Genomic DNA, 16,294 nt, shown 5'->3' on the forward strand with positions numbered 1-16,294 from the left:
GCCGCGCGGTCGAGCAACCGCCGTCCCTCGACACCTCCCTTTCGGAGCCCAAACTCGATGAGGTTTCGCGTTCGCCGGGATCGCGCGCGTCCTCGCCGTTGCGACGCAGCCGTCGCACGGCCGCGCGCAATTAACTCCCCCTGGCGCAGCCGCGCGTGCACTTTGAGTCTCCGCGAAGGCGCGGGGCGGGCGCTCGCCACCGGCCGGCCATGGCCGGCCGTTGATCCATCCACGCGCGCCCGCACACGGCCGCCGTCGCTGTCGCGGATCGGTGTGGCTTGCAAACCCAGCTTCCTTAGCTAGCTCCCGTCGCAGCTCCAGCTCGCATTAATGGAACCCAGAAACGCCGTACCGCGCATGTGCCGTCGCTGCGATTGGCACGCCGGATTAGCGCCTAATTCACTTTCGACAATTAATAATCACAGCTGCAAATTTTAGCTTTATACGCCATGCTTATTTCTCTTTCGACAATTAATAATCGCAACTGCAAATTTTAGCTTTCTACACCATGCTTGATTCTCTTTCAACAATTAGTAATCTCTGCGTCCAGCACCATTTTTCACTACGACAGTTATTCGCAAAGAAAATAATGGAGAGAAACTCCTGCGTCAAAAATAAACGAGATTAAACACGGCTCTATACATACTGAGGAAGCTGATGTGAGGAGGAAAAGCGACGCGTGTCCTTGCCGCGGCTTAAATCCGGTGGCGGTGGCGTTTGACGTACGCGCCCGGCGCGGCAAGGTTGACCGGTTACTACTCGCTCGCTCGCCGGTTTCCGATCCCTGTCGTGGCATTAACACGTGCCCAGGTCAGTCGATCATTTGACCCTGGTTAATCCCACGGCGCTCGCCCAATCAATGCGCAGCTAGCTAGCTTAATTCTGATCGTTATTGTAGTGGTATTAGTACGGATGGAACCATGGAATGGAACGAGTCAACCTACAGTACCTGGGTGTGGACGGCATACGTGCGTATACTCCGACTCGTAGTATAGCTGAGTAGGAGGCAGCAGCTAGCAGCTAGCTCGCGTATAGCCCGCCGATGGAGAGTCGCCGTCCCTGTCACGGCTTCCGCCTCCCGGGCTGACTTTCCTTTGGTTCAAAGGCATCATCCCGGCCGGCGACTGTTGACGACGATCCATGACGGGTGCAACCGCTGCCGCGAGCTGTCTTAATTATGCGAATGCGTGTTGAGCGTTTTTGCATCGCGTCGACGTTGGTGACATAAATGCGAGTAGTAAACCATGTTAAAAATCCATAAGTATCCCCACGGATCATTGGGATCATGTATAGAAGTATTCCGTGATACATGTGCATCCGCACTATATAGATTGCAGTGATTATTCTTCTGAAACAAATCACGCAGAAGAGTTGCCGATTATACTGAAAAGAAGAAAATCAGGCAGAAGAGTTGCATATTATATTAAAAAGAAGAAAATCCAGGTGAGGTTGGTTGCAATGCTTTTTTAAAAGAAAGAAAAATGGTAACCTATATTTCATGTCAAGTGCAGTCTACGCTGGGCACTTGCTAGCAGTACTTACATGTGAACTAATTGTCTTCGAGTAGTCAAAGAGATAGTGCCACTTTGGGCGCGCCGGGGGTCTTGGATGCGTGCATGCCTCTTTTCTTTTCCGACGACGTATGCCATGACGATATATATGTTAGTATTTGAATTCAGTGACCAGTAGTACTACACACAGGTTATTCATAGCGACGACGTTCATAATGCAGATGTGGATCAAACAGAGAGAGATAAAAGGGTAGTTAATTAGCCTATGCATAAATGCATCCACACATGATCCTTGTTGTAAGGAAATGTCACGATTAAGCTAGGGGATAAAACTGCCACAGCTCAACAGCACGGTACATGCATGCATGTCCCAAATTAATAAGTGCGTGCAAAGCGTGATGGGCTCATTAGAATCAGGTACATGTACAACAAACCTCTGCTAGTACTGGAGCCCGTCCTACTGCTGATGCTACTGCTAGCTACTACCTCAGATCATATCACCATACAATGATACAAGAACCAGAAAGTTAACAGCAACCAAATCTCTATTAGACACCACTAGCTCTCGATCAACATCATCGTCATCATCAATCGTTTCAGAAAAAGGAGAAGCTCTCAGTCATCAGTGGTGGTGATTGTCGCCATCGTCGTTGTTGTGGACGAAGGATGGAAACATGTCCTGCAAGAGTCCAGCGTAGTCCTGCGCCATGAAGTGCTGCATCCTGAGCGGAGCGCTAGCTGCCGCCGTCGTGGCGGTGGCAATGGTAGTACCAGCCGTACCGACAATGGCAGCCAGCCCATGCTGGTGGTCAGGCAGCGCGTGGCTTGACATGGCGGCGTTCGCCTGCTGCAATCCGGAGACGGCGGCGGCGCCCGCGCCGCTCACCACCAGCTGCTGCGCGGCGTGGTGGTGCCCCTGCTGCAGCTGCTGCGGCTGGAGGAGGCCGAGCGCGTCGAAGGCGCTGCCCCCGCCGGGCCTGAAGGCGTGGCCGCCGCCCGCGCCGACGCCGAGCGCCACCGTCGGCGGCGGCGGCATCCGGAAGTGCGGGTGGTGGAGGTCCGCGTGGTGGTGCGCGGCGAGGAGGTGCGAGCTCCCGCGCAGCGTGGCCGGGATGGGGTGCGTGTGCTTGCCCTCGTACGTGGTGATCACCACCGCCGCGTCCTGGAACGACCGCTCCACCCGCTTCTTCACCGGGCACTTCTGCGTCGTGCACCGGTAGTAGCTCCTGCATTTTGCGTCATCGATCACCATATGCTCGTCGTGAGAACCCTAATTCGTGGACGCGTGACGTGGAGCATACCGAACACCTGATTAAGTACAGAAAAAGAATTAACATGTACCTCGGGAATGGGCTGTTCTTGACGGCTTTCTGGCCGTATTTGCGCCACCGGTAGCCGTCCTCGAGGTGGTCGACCTCGCTCTTGGTCATGAACGCGAACCGCGGCTGCCGCGGCCGCTTCTCGCCCTTGCCCTTGCCCTTCGCCGCCCTGCAGATCACACACACACACATGCCAACTTGGTAAATCTATTCAAACATGGCGGTAGCTAGATCTGATTACATGTATTGGGTGTGCTAGTGTAGATGCTGCGTTCATACTTGTACAAACTACAAGTACTATCAGTTAATTAGTCAGTTCAAACATGCTTCTTGACTGTCGTGGAAGAGTAGCTATGTACGTACGGTCCGACACACGCATATACATGCTGGCTTCAGGTTCACACAGTAGCCTGCAGTTCTTAAAATTCTGTTCTGCCGGATTTGGAGAGCCGTCATGGTCACAGATTGCAACAAAAAGGGAAGTTGCAAAGTATACTTCGATGAGATTTAATGATCAGTTGGGCAGGCTAGCGGCTGATTGGATTGATCAAAGTCGTCTGCTGATCTTTAAATCCTTCCGGGCGGGTGTGATTATGATCTATGAAAACGGCAGGCAGTTGGTGCAGTCAAATTGGAGGTAGATGCCAAGACAAGGAACGAAGACGAAATCAAGGAGGCAAAGCAAAGCCTATATTTGTGAAGCAGAAAGGTGTCATCGATCAACTTTTGCATATTATAGAACCCTAAAGATCAAGTTCTTTTTCGTTTCCTTTTCTTGGGGATGCAGCTTGCTAAATGAGAAACCCTAGCCGAGTTCACACCTTGTCCAAACCAAAGATGGAAGCGACAACGAATAGTACTCATTTTGCATGAGGATGAAGGGATTCGCTAATGAACAAGCAAGACCAAAGAAGAGGAAGTTACTCCCAATATAAACCTGCTCCAGATCTTCATTCATGCATAAATGTTCTAAAGATCAACAAATCTGGTGACTAAACTCTCTCGGAGATTAAACTATAGCATCAAAGACTTGTTGGCAAATCAAACATCTACATAATATATGAGGCTATATATAACTGATCTATAAGAACAACTGCAAGATCCGGACAGAAAAATTTTCTGAAGAGATGATCGAAATCTGATTAGTTCAACTCACCCTTTCTTGTTCTTCTCTTCTCCTTCCCCATCTCCCTTGGCCGCCGCCGATCCGTCCTTGCTCTCCTCCCCCTCCTCCTTCTTGCACTTCCCGGCCGACTCATCGCCCGCTCCGGCGCCGGCGCCGCAGGCCTCGCTCGACGTCGACGACATCGACATGCTGTTCGGCGTGAGCGGCGCCGTCGTCGTCCCGCCCCCGCTGCCGGCAGCAGCGCCGGTGGTGTCCACCACGAGCTCCCTCTTCACGTCCTCGTCCACGGCCGGCACGTCGAAGTCGTCCCCCGCGAACGCGTCGTAGTCCAGCGGCGTCGGCGCGCTCGCGTGCAGGTAGTCCGTGAACCACGGCTGCTGCATCATCGGCGTCGGCGCGTCGGGCCGCTGCGCGAATAGCGACGCCAGCTCGTCGTGGAACTGGAAGTCCCCGGAGAGGTGGTGCTGGTGGTGGCCGCCGGCGTGGTCATGCCTCGCGCCCGACATGGAGATGGATCGGCAGGAGCTGCTGGCTGCCTCGATCAGATATCAACAAGCCCTCCAAGCTGGTGGCCTCGAGCGTGTGCGCTCTCTCTTCACATATAGATTGCTCCAGCTAGCAGCCTAGCGGTCAGGTGAGGCGAGAGAGAGAAGATGAGGGAAGGGAGAGGTGTGTAAGCAAGGGAGCTAGCTTGGTATGTAGAGAGTGTGATCGTGTGCGGGGGAAAAGATCAGAGATGGACGGGTGGTTGGGTGGGAGCGCTAATAAGGGCTCCGGTTAGAATGACTAGTTAATTTGTGGCTTGCTTAAAGTTAATGAATTGATTTGATTCGTCCTGTCAGCAGTAAACTTTCTTTATGTTCTAGTAACATCAAGACTTTTTTTACCAGTTCTCTAGAGCAAAAGTCGGTGCCAGTTCTTTTATCCTGTTGTACTCTACCACTTCTCCTTTCAAATGGAACACGAGGAAGACGTCGAAATTTGTTTCTTTTGCAAATTCTACCTAGTTAATTAGGCTGCCATTTAGAACGTGGGATTTCATTCGCAAGTGAATTTTAGCCGATTTCCTCGCTTGGTGTGTTCCAACGGGCCCGTCGTGTGTTGCTTGCTGGTTACCAATTGCGGAGCTGTTTGTTTCAGACAAGAGTTTGTCTGCTTCTAAAAAGTCATTAGCAACAGTGAAGCCACACTAGTGGGGTGAGCAGTGGTCCAAGGTCGCAGACGCATCTGGTGAGTCAGCGACGGCTACCGGGTGCAACCGGTCACGTGGTCAAACCGCCGGAGCTGCGTCCAAAGGCACCTTCACCGACACGTGTCCGTGCCGCTTTGACCGACCCCACTTCTCTGACCCAGCCGCGGCCCCTGGGTTGATGCCAGCATGACGCTGCCGGTGCCTAATCGACGCCGTCCTCCGTGCGATCCGGATCCGACGGCGCCAACGCCACGGGCGCCGCGGAGCTGCGGGCCCAATAAATCTGTCTGGCAGGTGGGCTACACCCTCGCTAGGTCTCTGCATAGCAGTCGGAGAAGAGGCCTTCAACTTACAACAGCGACCGCCGGCGGCGAGCCATCAGAGATGAGAGATGCCCTGTCGCTCGTCTGAATGAATGCGAGCGGCTGGAGCCACGGCGCGCGCGCGCGCGGGGGGTCGGGCGGCGAGCCCGTGCCCTAGGACAGGTCACGAGGTTGGTCGCGGGCGGGCCGACCGCGGACTGCGCTGGGCCTGCGGCGGCGTACGTGTACGCCCATCGATCGATCGGGCGACGATGGCCGCCAGGCCGGCGAAAGAAACGCGAGCGCGCTGGTGGCAGCCCTGGCTCCGGAGTGCTCCGGTTTCGTGTGCGTTTCGCTTGATTTGACGCGAGAGAGCTCGCTGTATAAGGGCGACTTTTTCGCTGCGGCGAAAAGGTTAGATTTGGCACGATCGCGCGGCAGCCGGGACGACGGCGGCGACGGAGGTTACTGAGACCGAGCGCCGCCGCTCGACGATGTGTGGTGCTGGGATCTCTCGCCGCAGCATTTTGGTTCAGACTTCAACGGCCAGAGGTAGCTAGCGGTTTAGACGATCGGTCCACAGGTTTCTTCACGCTGCAGAGATCCCATGCGTCTCACGATGGTTTAGCAGTTAGTAATAATAATAAACATTATTGCTGCTGCTGCTGCTGCTGCTGCTGCTGCTGTTGTGTTCATCAGCAGATTTGAGTTCACATTATGATTTGACGCCAACTTGACTAAATGACGCCTTCAGCTCTAGCAACATGGTCTGAGTCTCTCAGATGATCGCCATCAGGTTGGCATCGTTTAAATATAGTTTGGTTTACTGTAATCGCGTGGACTAATGATCTAGTTCCCGTGATGCAGCTCTAGGCGCTGCCTCATGCTTAGAATAGCACATATCACTCAACAACCAGCAATAATAGGTGTCTGAAAACCACAAGAACTTGCTATATATATAACTGGAATGGCTAGCTGGATTATCCAGGTACGCGCAGCGTTTTCTTGGTGCCTTCGACAGTTGGGTGCCGAATCCCATCAGCGTTTGGTATCAGGGTGCTTCATTCATCAGTCAAGACAGCGCGCTGGCACCCCGGCCAGAACAACCGCACTCTTTCTTTTCTGTCACAACCCGGACTCAACGAAATTCAGAGTTCAGAGTTCAGACACAAGGAGGTGATGGCCCTTTAGTTCAGGCTTCAAACAGAGGGATAAACGTATTACAGTGCAGCAGTGGAGTAGGAATCTTTGGCACTGTTGAATTCTTAACAAAGTTTTTTGTGCAGTGTTTATTTGTTAATTGCTCTGCGGTTTCTCAAGTCTTTGACATAAAAATTTATAGGATAAGCATAGGAAGTGGCCAAACCAAAGTCAATTGCAAATCTGCAGGTGTATGGAAAGGACAACTACTATCCAAAAAAAAGATTACTTTTTGGTCCCAGTAGATTTACAAAGCTGACAGCAACTGGGAGGGAATGCAGCAAGCAAAGCACGTCAAATGCGAGGCAGCCAACTACTAACCTACGTGTATCCAAACGTCGCTACCCCTATTGTTAATCCCCTGCGAGACCCGGCCGGTGACTTTGCGATCATCTGCCAGAGCTTTGACCTGCGCCAAGGTCCCTGTGGGCTCGCTAGCTCGTACGACACGACCCCGGAGTAAAATAACCCTGGTCCATCACTTTGGTTAATCCAAGCAAAGACCGCGTCCTCACCTAATCCGCGAAGCTACGACAACAAGCATCGTCGTCCTGTATGAAGGAAAGAAAATTATTTTAATCCCATTTTGTCGTGGCATCCTATCTACCAGCACTAGCGTGAATTTCCATGCATCTGTGTTTATACTCTTACGCTGGATTAGATGCCCATCAAAGCATTTTTGAAGTCACAAGATGCCCTTCAAACATGCTTTGAAGTTTGAACTCACAGTATGTATGTACCTGTAGGGTGAGTTTAAACATAAAAGAACTGAAATAGCATTTTTTTATTTATTAGCCTTGCATAGTGAATTTGTCGCTCGGATTTGTCTCCGAGCGACAAATAAAGCGGGACAGAGGGAGTATGTGTTAGACGGCAGCATTAGAGTGATTTATTGTGCTTGTTCTAGAATGAAAGATGGAAAAGACTGGAGCATGAGAATGTTGACCGGATCGGATCAACTATCACTCGACGCTGGCTGGTACGTAATCGTACATGCTTTGGCCGCTAATTCCGTCATGGAAATTAAAGTTTCTTTTTTAAAAAAGGAGAAGATCAAAGGTTCGACAGACAAGTGACTGGTACAGCTCTCGCCTTTGAAGTTTGAACGGGGAGCCATGCAGCTCCCGCTTTTGGACTCCAGTCCACCACCGTCCCTCTCGCCGCTCACATCGATCCCCGCCGGCCGACGTGCCGCCGCCGTCGTTCCGGCGACTGGGTGTGCAGGAGTAGCAGTAATCAAACTGGCAAGCCGGAACTGCCTCCATCCGGAATCCGAGCTGCATTTACATTGGTACTAACATGCTATGCTCTCATCATTATGTTGCTAATGCATTTTTGCAGCGCTATGCATGGGTTAGGCTCCATTGGAATGAGCGGCCTGCCAGAGCCCAAGGCCAAAGGACAGCAAGTACTAGTTGCTTAAATCCTTTTTATTACCTGAAAAGCATATCACTTTCTGCTTGATTCTTTTCAGAAACCTTTCTGCTTGATAGGTTTCTCACCTGCCGAAAGATGGATCAACATGTACTTGCACGCAAGATATAGAATTGTCTCTAGGCCTCTGCACTTCTGCCTAGCTATTAGCAGCCTACAGGCTACACCACATGGATCACAAGGCTGCCAAACACACCGCAAGATAGAGGATCTTGGGAAAACAAAGTTGTAAGAAATTTTCATAATCTGATGTTCTGCCAATCAATTATACAATCCTTGTACGGTGTCCACAGTTAAAAATAAAGATCTTGCAGGAATAAATTATGAGAAAGACAGTATATTTATTTTGACAGGCTTGACTTGATCAGGTTAAGAATTGGACTAGCCTCACCAAGTCAAGTTCAGCTTTTGGACTGCGTTCCAACTGTCAACTTGGACGAGTGACCATCATGTCATTGTCTTCAAGGGTGCAACTGTGCAAGTTTAATATATTGATTAATCTATCCGAGAAAGGCTAAGCATTTTCATATTTCACTCTCTGTTTGGCACAAAAAATTACATTGGCATACGGTACGTTGCTCTCTCTACTTTGAATCCTTCATAATTCAGTCAAAGAAAAAAATTCAGGCGCCCTGGAAGATTTATTTGAATCATAGAGAAATGGTTCTTCCAGCATCTTGGTTATTCCTGAATGCCTCGTAAGACATATTTTCCAAACTATTCCTGGCACGGAATAATAAGCATCTTTGAAAAGTCCCTGGGTGAAAACAACACCCCATTTACCTCTCCTGCCAAACACATGAGATACTGCAACCAGGCGCATAGTTCCTCGTGGAAAAAGAAAAGAGCTGGAGGAATCTTTTCCATGTTCAAACGGGCACTCCTGCTAGAAGCCAGTACAATTACCGTATAAATTCCACTATCACAACATTTGCAGCACGTTCCTAATCTTGTCAAAAGCGAGAAATGCCAAAGATTTCAACTGTGGACATGCTTATTCAGTCAGTCAGATCGCCTCTGGGAACGAACCGGGCCATCAACTTGACTGAGTCGCATTCGCAAAGCCCGGCAGGTTACTGATGGCCATAGGAAAGACAGGCGCGAGAAAAGTCTGCAGCTTTCTAGGGCTAGTTGCTGGATAATGGGTAGGAAAACCTCGCATGTCAGTATCTTTTTCACCCCACTGAGGGACAGGACGTAGAAAGGTTAACTTTTCCAATCTGAAAATCTCACCCCTTTTGATCCTGCTTTTGTAATCTGAAAACTCACGCCCTGTATGAGCTGAAAGTGATCTGAGACGGGAGTTGGATCTGATGCTGGGGCATAGCTTTTTGCCTGAAGAATTATCCATCTATTGGCCTATTCTCCTGGATCTTGGACCAGGAAAACTACAATGGCTCTGTGGTTGAGGAAAACCACAATGGTTCCATGGCAGAGGCAGCTATCCGGCACAAATTTCTTAACGAAAAATAAGTAACAAGTACTGACCGGGAAAATTTGGCTACTGAATTGTCTCGGCACCTGCATATTTCGTGTGACCTGTGTCGCTGCGTCCTTTTCATTGCTCTGACGTTCAGACTTTCAGAACTTGAGTTTCTCTGAACATTTGGTAAAACCAAGTTCTTACCGAGGGAATACTTCCTGGTGAATGGTGATGCGATCAGTCAGCAGAGAAGATATAAAATCCAAGGGCGCAGCACATATACTAACATCCTGTGGGCATGGCATGCTGAACTTTGGTGGCAAAGTCAACAGAGGAGACGACCCCTGCTGGTCCTGTTCCGAAGGGCATTTCTGTGGAGATCCACTCCCCTATAGTTTACTCCTGTTATACTCATTTGGACTTGGACCAGTGCCATGAGACCAGCCAATAAACATTGGAAGCTTTCTGAGGCAGGACCTGTGTCATGTGATCCACTCGTGAAGGATTGTTAAAGCGCAGACCGGGAACCTGCAGGCAGGGCTGATCAGTTTTGTTTATGTGGCAGGTGAATGGTTTTATTCCCAAATAATTGTGTTTTATGCTTGGCCCTTTTGACTTGCTTCTTGTCATATCATTATGTTTCTTTTGGCATTTGTCTGCCTCTTTTTCTGGGGCTGCAGCTACGGCCTGGCAGGGAATCTTTTTTGTATGAACCCATCCTTGAAGGTTCACACTGCAATGCTGGGGGGCCTCCAGATTAGATCATAACCTAGCTTAGCTCAAAAAGGCTGAAGAATGCAATCTCTTTCTGTGTATACACAGGCCTTGCTCAGTTGCTCTAAGCTCTTTCTGAGTTCAGCAGAATGTTGATGAAACTATATAGACTCTTTTCACCCCGCGGGTAAAATAAAAATTCAAAAAGGAAAAGCTACAAGATTCATTCAGGAAATTGGTTGCTGATCTTTCTCCAGTTGGACGTGACCGGAGTATGGAGAATAACATGGAAAGTTCGTTCGTTCAAAAAAAGAACAACGTTGAACGTTATGTACGGCCGGGCAAATTCGACCGTTGAGCTTTGAAAAAAAAGGTAGGAGTGACTGAACGAACATTGAACAAGCAAAGAAACAGTAGTTCTGAAGTTCTGAACTGACCCTCATCTCGCGTGCCTGCACTTGATGTAAACTCACCAGCCTTGTTATCATACGGAGACAATGGGTTTTTCCGATCACGGTAGAGACGCGTACAAGAACGCGTAATTCACTAGGCGCATAGCGGCATAGGCCTGGCCGCCTTAGGCAGGCTAGCCCGCACATCTCAGGACGACAGCACCTCACATGACGTGCTCTGCCGCCCTGAAGCTGCAGCTCCTGTATGACCACCTGCACGGCTGCACCATGCTGCGTGCACGCGTGCACCCACAGACCCTAAACCTACATCTGTGTAGCCATCCACCCAAGTCCACCGCAGACGCTCACGTTCACACCCCGAACCGGTTTCCCCACACGGAACCGAGCAAGCAGGAACACCGAGATCGAGCGCCTCGTGCCCGTGCTCGTGGCCCAGCACCTCCACTGCGCGCACGCTGGCTGCACGCACAGGCACAGCACCACCACCACAGGCCACAGCCCCCCGGCCGGCACACAGCCGCGCATGCAGCACGCAGCAGAGACGCGTTCGCAGGCTCGCAGCCGCCGCCGAGCACGAGGGCGGGGACAAGCGCGCGGCACGATGCGCGGGGCACATGCCGCGGCAGTCAGCCCCGCGTCCTTTGGGCTAGGCTAGATTCTCCTCCGTCTGCGGCCGCCCATGCCGCGAGATCGCCGAGGTCAACTCTCGCAGACTGTTCTCCGCGCTGTCGTCAGTGCAAGTGCGAGCAGTAACAGTTAAAACAACGCGAGCACGAGCGAGCATCTATAGACGAGGCCATTGGGTGTGCTAGCTCGTTGCACGAGCACGGTGAAACCACGAGACGAGGGGAGATGTCTGTCGCTCGCTCGATCCCTCCTCCTCCTCCTGGTCGTCGTCGCCACACACCGCCGTGATTCGTGCGCCTTGGCTGTTGCCTAGCGGCCCTAAACAAATGCGACGACATGTCCGTCTACCTCCATTCCCAAAGTCAGAGCTCGTGCCCTTCCAAGACACGGGACGTTTTCTACTGCTTTACCGGCAGCGGGAAGGTGATATACGATCGAATCTAAGAGCTAGTAAAAAAGGCCGCGACTCTTGCCGCGGTGAACGGGGACAAACCGTGCGCCGGGGTCAAATGCGGCCATGGTGGCGACAGATCGTTCTCGTCTCGGTCTCAGGGGAGGAGCATGGGCGCAACGGGATTGGGTTGGGAGACCAAGGCTGGCTGGCAGCGCCGAGGAGAGGCCTGAGTCAGAACGCTTGACCCGTTCGCTCTGCGCGAATACTTTTCGCCGATGCTGCGTGTTGGTCTGCGACAGGCGAGTAGCCCTAGCCCGGGTTGGAAAATCCGGTCGCGGCGGCTGTCAGTTTGGAACCCGTCGCCCCGTCGGTGGTGTGTGCTCGCTCCTGGCTGCACGGCACGGCGCCTACCGGGTTTGCTTGCTGCAGCTACGTACAGGACGACGAAAGATTGCCTGCCTGGCTGAACGCCGCACGTGTAAACGGGTTCGCTTGCCCACGTGTTCACCGGGACGGCTTTTCGAACAACGGATGGGCATGGACTTGAGCAGCATGACGCATGTCTACACTGCTCGACATTAGTCTACTGCTTCGTTGTAAAAGGAAGAACATGATGGAGATAGAGAGGGGGGGGGGGGGGGGGAGCGATCGCTTTCAGAAAAAAATGAAGAAGAAGAAGAAGAAACAAGAAGAGACGGAAAATTCGGCCCAACTATATCCGTCGCTCTGCACGGCCTTGTAGTGTGCGGCTGTACAAACAATCTGCCTCCTACAGCTCATAATGTAGCCCAAAACAACAGAACTTCGCTCTGGGGCCAAGCCTCCTTGTACCCACTGGGGCAGGCAGTTTGGTCCGATTTGTTCGTTTTGCCGGGGCGCTATTGATGGGCCCGGCCTCAAATGTTCATTTTGCCGGGGCGATGATGTAAAAAAATTATCTGCTGCAACTAAGCACCTTACAAATGGGGCCCCGTTTCCTGCTTATACTCCGTCCAAATAAAGCGTGACACCATGCTGGATCATCCATCATCTTAGCAGACTGATCTCCCAAACTCTGTAACTGTTCTTGTGGCCACTTTCTATGACAGCATGTTCCAAAAGCATCCCAAATATTTAGTCCCTGAACTTTGCCGATGTCTGTTGCGGGTGCATATACGACGGCATGGACCAAAACTCCAAAAGCATCACAGATGGAAGTTGTTCCCTGTACCATGCTTGAGCTTTACATCTGAACACCATCACCTTTTTGCACAGTTTGTTCAAAAAAAAAAGAGAGAAGGATGCAAGCACCAGGCCATGCCCATGCATAATTTACTACCGGAACTGAGCTTATCAGTTATCATTACACAGCTCTGCACACACAGCTGCAATGGAATAGGATTTGGTTAAGCAGCAGCCATCATGAGCGCGGAAATGCCTTTCCCTTGTCCTGATGACTCATGCGTGCAGGCAGGGAGACAGCAGAACAGCGGTGGGAAAGTACACGCTCGTGCTCTGCCATCATTGTACCCAAATCCCCATTGTTCAGTGCTCGGGGCAGCAAAGTGAGCCACCCCAATTTTCTTTCGCTTGATGTTAGTGGGCCGCTTCCGAATTCCGAGACAAATGACAATGTTTAATGCAGAAACAAATCAGCGATCGTAGCGCTTTTTCCTCGGAATGATCTGCCACTTTATGCTGATTGCTTGTCTGTAACAGCGGGTTTTCAGATGCGTGCCCGATCAATCTGAATTGTTCTCTGACGAAAGTTGACGCTCATCTGAATTCGGAATATGGGCATGGGTGTTCAATCGCCAAGACTCCAGGCGGCCTAGCCTAGATGACTCCCGGTCTCCACCACTCCGGAGTCCGGAGACGCGAATGCAGAAAAGAAAAAAAAAAAGGCAGCCTCCACCACCACCATGCCGTGCTTCCTTTCGCGCCATCCAACGCTAGGCGCCGCGCGGCCACTCCGTCCCTCCGGCGAAAGAGAAAGAGAGGGAGCCGGCAGCAAGGGCAACTTTCTAGAGACCTCTGGAGGCGGGGGGAAGCGTGAATGCCGCGTGATTTCTGGCCCAGCTCGCGCTTTTGATTGGAGCTGAAGGCCCCGGAGATGGAGGCCAGCGAGTACGGCGTCGACGTCCCGGCCGCGTGCATCCCTCCGACCTTTGCCTTTTGCTTCCCCACAAGCCAAAGCAATGCAGTTGGCTCAGCAAAGACTGGTGCTATCTTTCTTATTCTCTTTTTTCTTTTCTTTTTCCAAAAGAATGTCGATCCTTCTTTTTTTTTGTTCCGTGCACTGCCGAAGCAGCAGGTGCACGGAACCACGGATGGAAGTAATAGAAACTAGAAACTGTTTCAGTGCTACGGTTTTTCAGGCTCACCGGATGCCAAACACGCATGATTTCTCGTCCTGCCCGCCCCTGGTTCCTGCAGCTGGTGCAGCAGGTTTCAGGCCAGTGCGCGCAGTCTAAATCTAACAAAAATTAACAGAACATATTCCTTCGCTAAAGAGGGAAGAAAAAAAAGCGAGCAAATCATGTATCCGTATATGCAGCGCAGAGACGAACACACTGGCAAAGGAAGACGTGATTGAGACCATCACTCGCGTTGGAAAATCGATGTTGGTTTCGCTAGGGGGCATATATTCTCCCACAGCTAGAAAGCGATCTCCCGCAGCTCGTTTCCCGCGCGTTAGCTTCGCTTTCGTCCGCGAGATGGCGAGCTGGTCGCACCTAACCAGGAATCCTCCTCCCCCTTGTGTGCAGGTCCAACAAGTTGTTGCAGAATGTGCACTTCCCCTGTCCGGCCTGCGCTGGAACAATTTTCAGTACTGCAATCCTCTGCTTGCATTGAAAAATGCAAACAGAAATGTAGAATAATGACCTTGGGTTTGTTAACTGGAAGCTGCAAACACCCATGTGTCAATCTATGTATCTATCTTTCCCTTTGTTGGAGTAGAAGAATATATTTGAACGCGGTTTGCGCCGCTGCTTTGTTAGGCCAATTTTTAGTGCCCGGGATGTTCGTGTTGGCGCGCCTCAAAGCGTCGTGATGATTCTCCGATCCAATATCCAGCACTCAATGCCGCAACCTGTCTTGTCTCTTCTCCACTTCTAAACGCCCTGGCCTATGGCATAGAAAGAGCAGAAAACTTTGAGCTCACAAGGTTGAGCCAAGCAGCAGTAGTAGCCAACTATGGTCTATGGATAGATGGGTAGTAGCTGTTAACGGCTAGAACATTAGTTTACTCCGGTGATTGGTGGAGGGGACTGGTTCCTGCTTGGCATGCGCATCTGAATGCGAAATCGCATTGTTACATGGATTTGTCTTGCGCAACGACTAACGCATGTATATTTTAACTACTGCTGCTTAACTGTAACCTTGAACTGGTCCTGATCCGTTGGGAACTTTGGAAGATAGAGACAGAGCTGTCCGAAGCTCTGGATTGTGTGTATGTTTTGCATGCTCATCATCAGAAACTGATGAATGTATCCATCAACGGCACCATTAATAATCTGGTGGGGAAATTAAAATGGGAAATGGAATATCAGTATTTGTCAGTGCTCCACCGGTTCGAATGGTAGTAGCGTACTCTCTCTGTTCTAAAAAGAATGCAACTCTCGCTTTCTCGAGGAGTCAAACAATTTTAAGTTTGATCAAATTTATAAAAAAAATTACTAACATTTGTATCTTCAAATAGTTTAGTATGAAAATATATTACATAATTAATCTAATAATACTTATTTTGTAATATAAATACTAATACTATTTTGTATTTATTTAACTTCTCAGAAAGCAGAAGTTGTATTTTTTTGAACTTATGAATTATGAGCTGAAAGGGAAAAGAAAGAAAAGAGGGGAGGAACAGAAATTTCCAGAAGAGCTAGCACGGTGAAGTCGTTCTCAACAGCTGGCGCGCGCAGCCGGGCTCGTCGCCACCCGGGCTACCTACCAACCTGACGCCAAACTCCTTCCGTTCGCGCTCCACCTGCCGCCAACCGCTACCGTAGCATGTCCCAGTCGCGGGGTGCCGTGCAGTGCAACGGCTGGTCATCGATCGCCCACAGGCTACAGCCCACGACGAGGCGCTGCCCGGCCAACGCCGCACCCCCCCCCCCCCCCCCCCCCCCGGGGCGGCCGATCGAGCTCAGCCTCGCAGGTCTCAACCGCCTCCGTCTGGCTGCCCGGACGATCGGGCTCGACGCCCGGCTCTCCCTCTCCCTTCCTCCCACTTGCCGCGGTTGCGTGGGGGCGCGTGGCTACTGCCAACGCCTCACGGTGTTGGGTCATACGGCCTCATGGGTCGTGAGCCGTGCGCGCGACTGTTCCCGCGAAAGCGAAGGAGGCGGGGGGCGGAGAGACAACAGCTAGCCTGAGCACAGCGGAACGCGACACGTCTGAACCTGCGAAATAAACAGCTGAGGGGGCGGACGCGGACGCGCAACGAAACGATCGAGGCATGTTAGCGGCCGGCGGCTTGTGCCATCGGCCAGCGCGGCTCCAGCCGCGGGTTCGCCATGCGCGCTGTGGGCTGGGCGCGCGTCTTCCGGTGCAAGGCTCCCTGCCCCGCGCGCGCTCGCTAGCCGTCCGTGTGTCCCTCTGCTCTGCTGCGGCAGAGCTGTAGCGGTATGGAGCGGACAGTTGTAAAGCGTCGCGT

The 16,294-nt window shown here is 51.5% G+C and overlaps 1 protein-coding gene across 1 annotated transcript; it reads right to left on the reverse strand.

The window, feature by feature from the left end:
• Positions 1-1,894: 1,894 nt before the first annotated feature.
• LOC112886239 lies at positions 1,895-4,670 on the reverse strand. Its single transcript, XM_025952066.1, has 3 exons — positions 3,987-4,670; positions 2,853-2,999; positions 1,895-2,737 (listed from the first exon to the last, which is right to left on the reverse strand). Exons 1-3 carry the CDS (start codon positions 4,460-4,462, stop codon positions 2,134-2,136), a joined length of 1,227 nt encoding a protein of 408 aa, XP_025807851.1. The 5' UTR covers positions 4,463-4,670; the 3' UTR covers positions 1,895-2,133.
• Between the last annotated feature and the right edge of the window lie 11,624 nt (positions 4,671-16,294).

This window comes from Panicum hallii, chromosome 3, assembly GCF_002211085.1.
Source record: "Panicum hallii strain FIL2 chromosome 3, PHallii_v3.1, whole genome shotgun sequence".
Lineage (NCBI taxonomy): Eukaryota > Viridiplantae > Streptophyta > Magnoliopsida > Poales > Poaceae > Panicum > Panicum hallii.

Coding starts and splice junctions, on each gene's coding strand:
- LOC112886239 (XM_025952066.1), bottom strand. CDS start 4,462: ATGTCGGGCGCGAGGCATGACCACGCCGGCGGCCACCACCAGCACCAC. Junction 3,000..3,986: donor GAAGAGAAGAACAAGAAAGG/GTGAGTTGAACT, acceptor TGTGATCTGCAG/GGCGGCGAAGGGCAAGGGCA. Junction 2,738..2,852: donor AAGAACAGCCCATTCCCGAG/GTACATGTTAAT, acceptor CGCAAAATGCAG/GAGCTACTACCGGTGCACGA.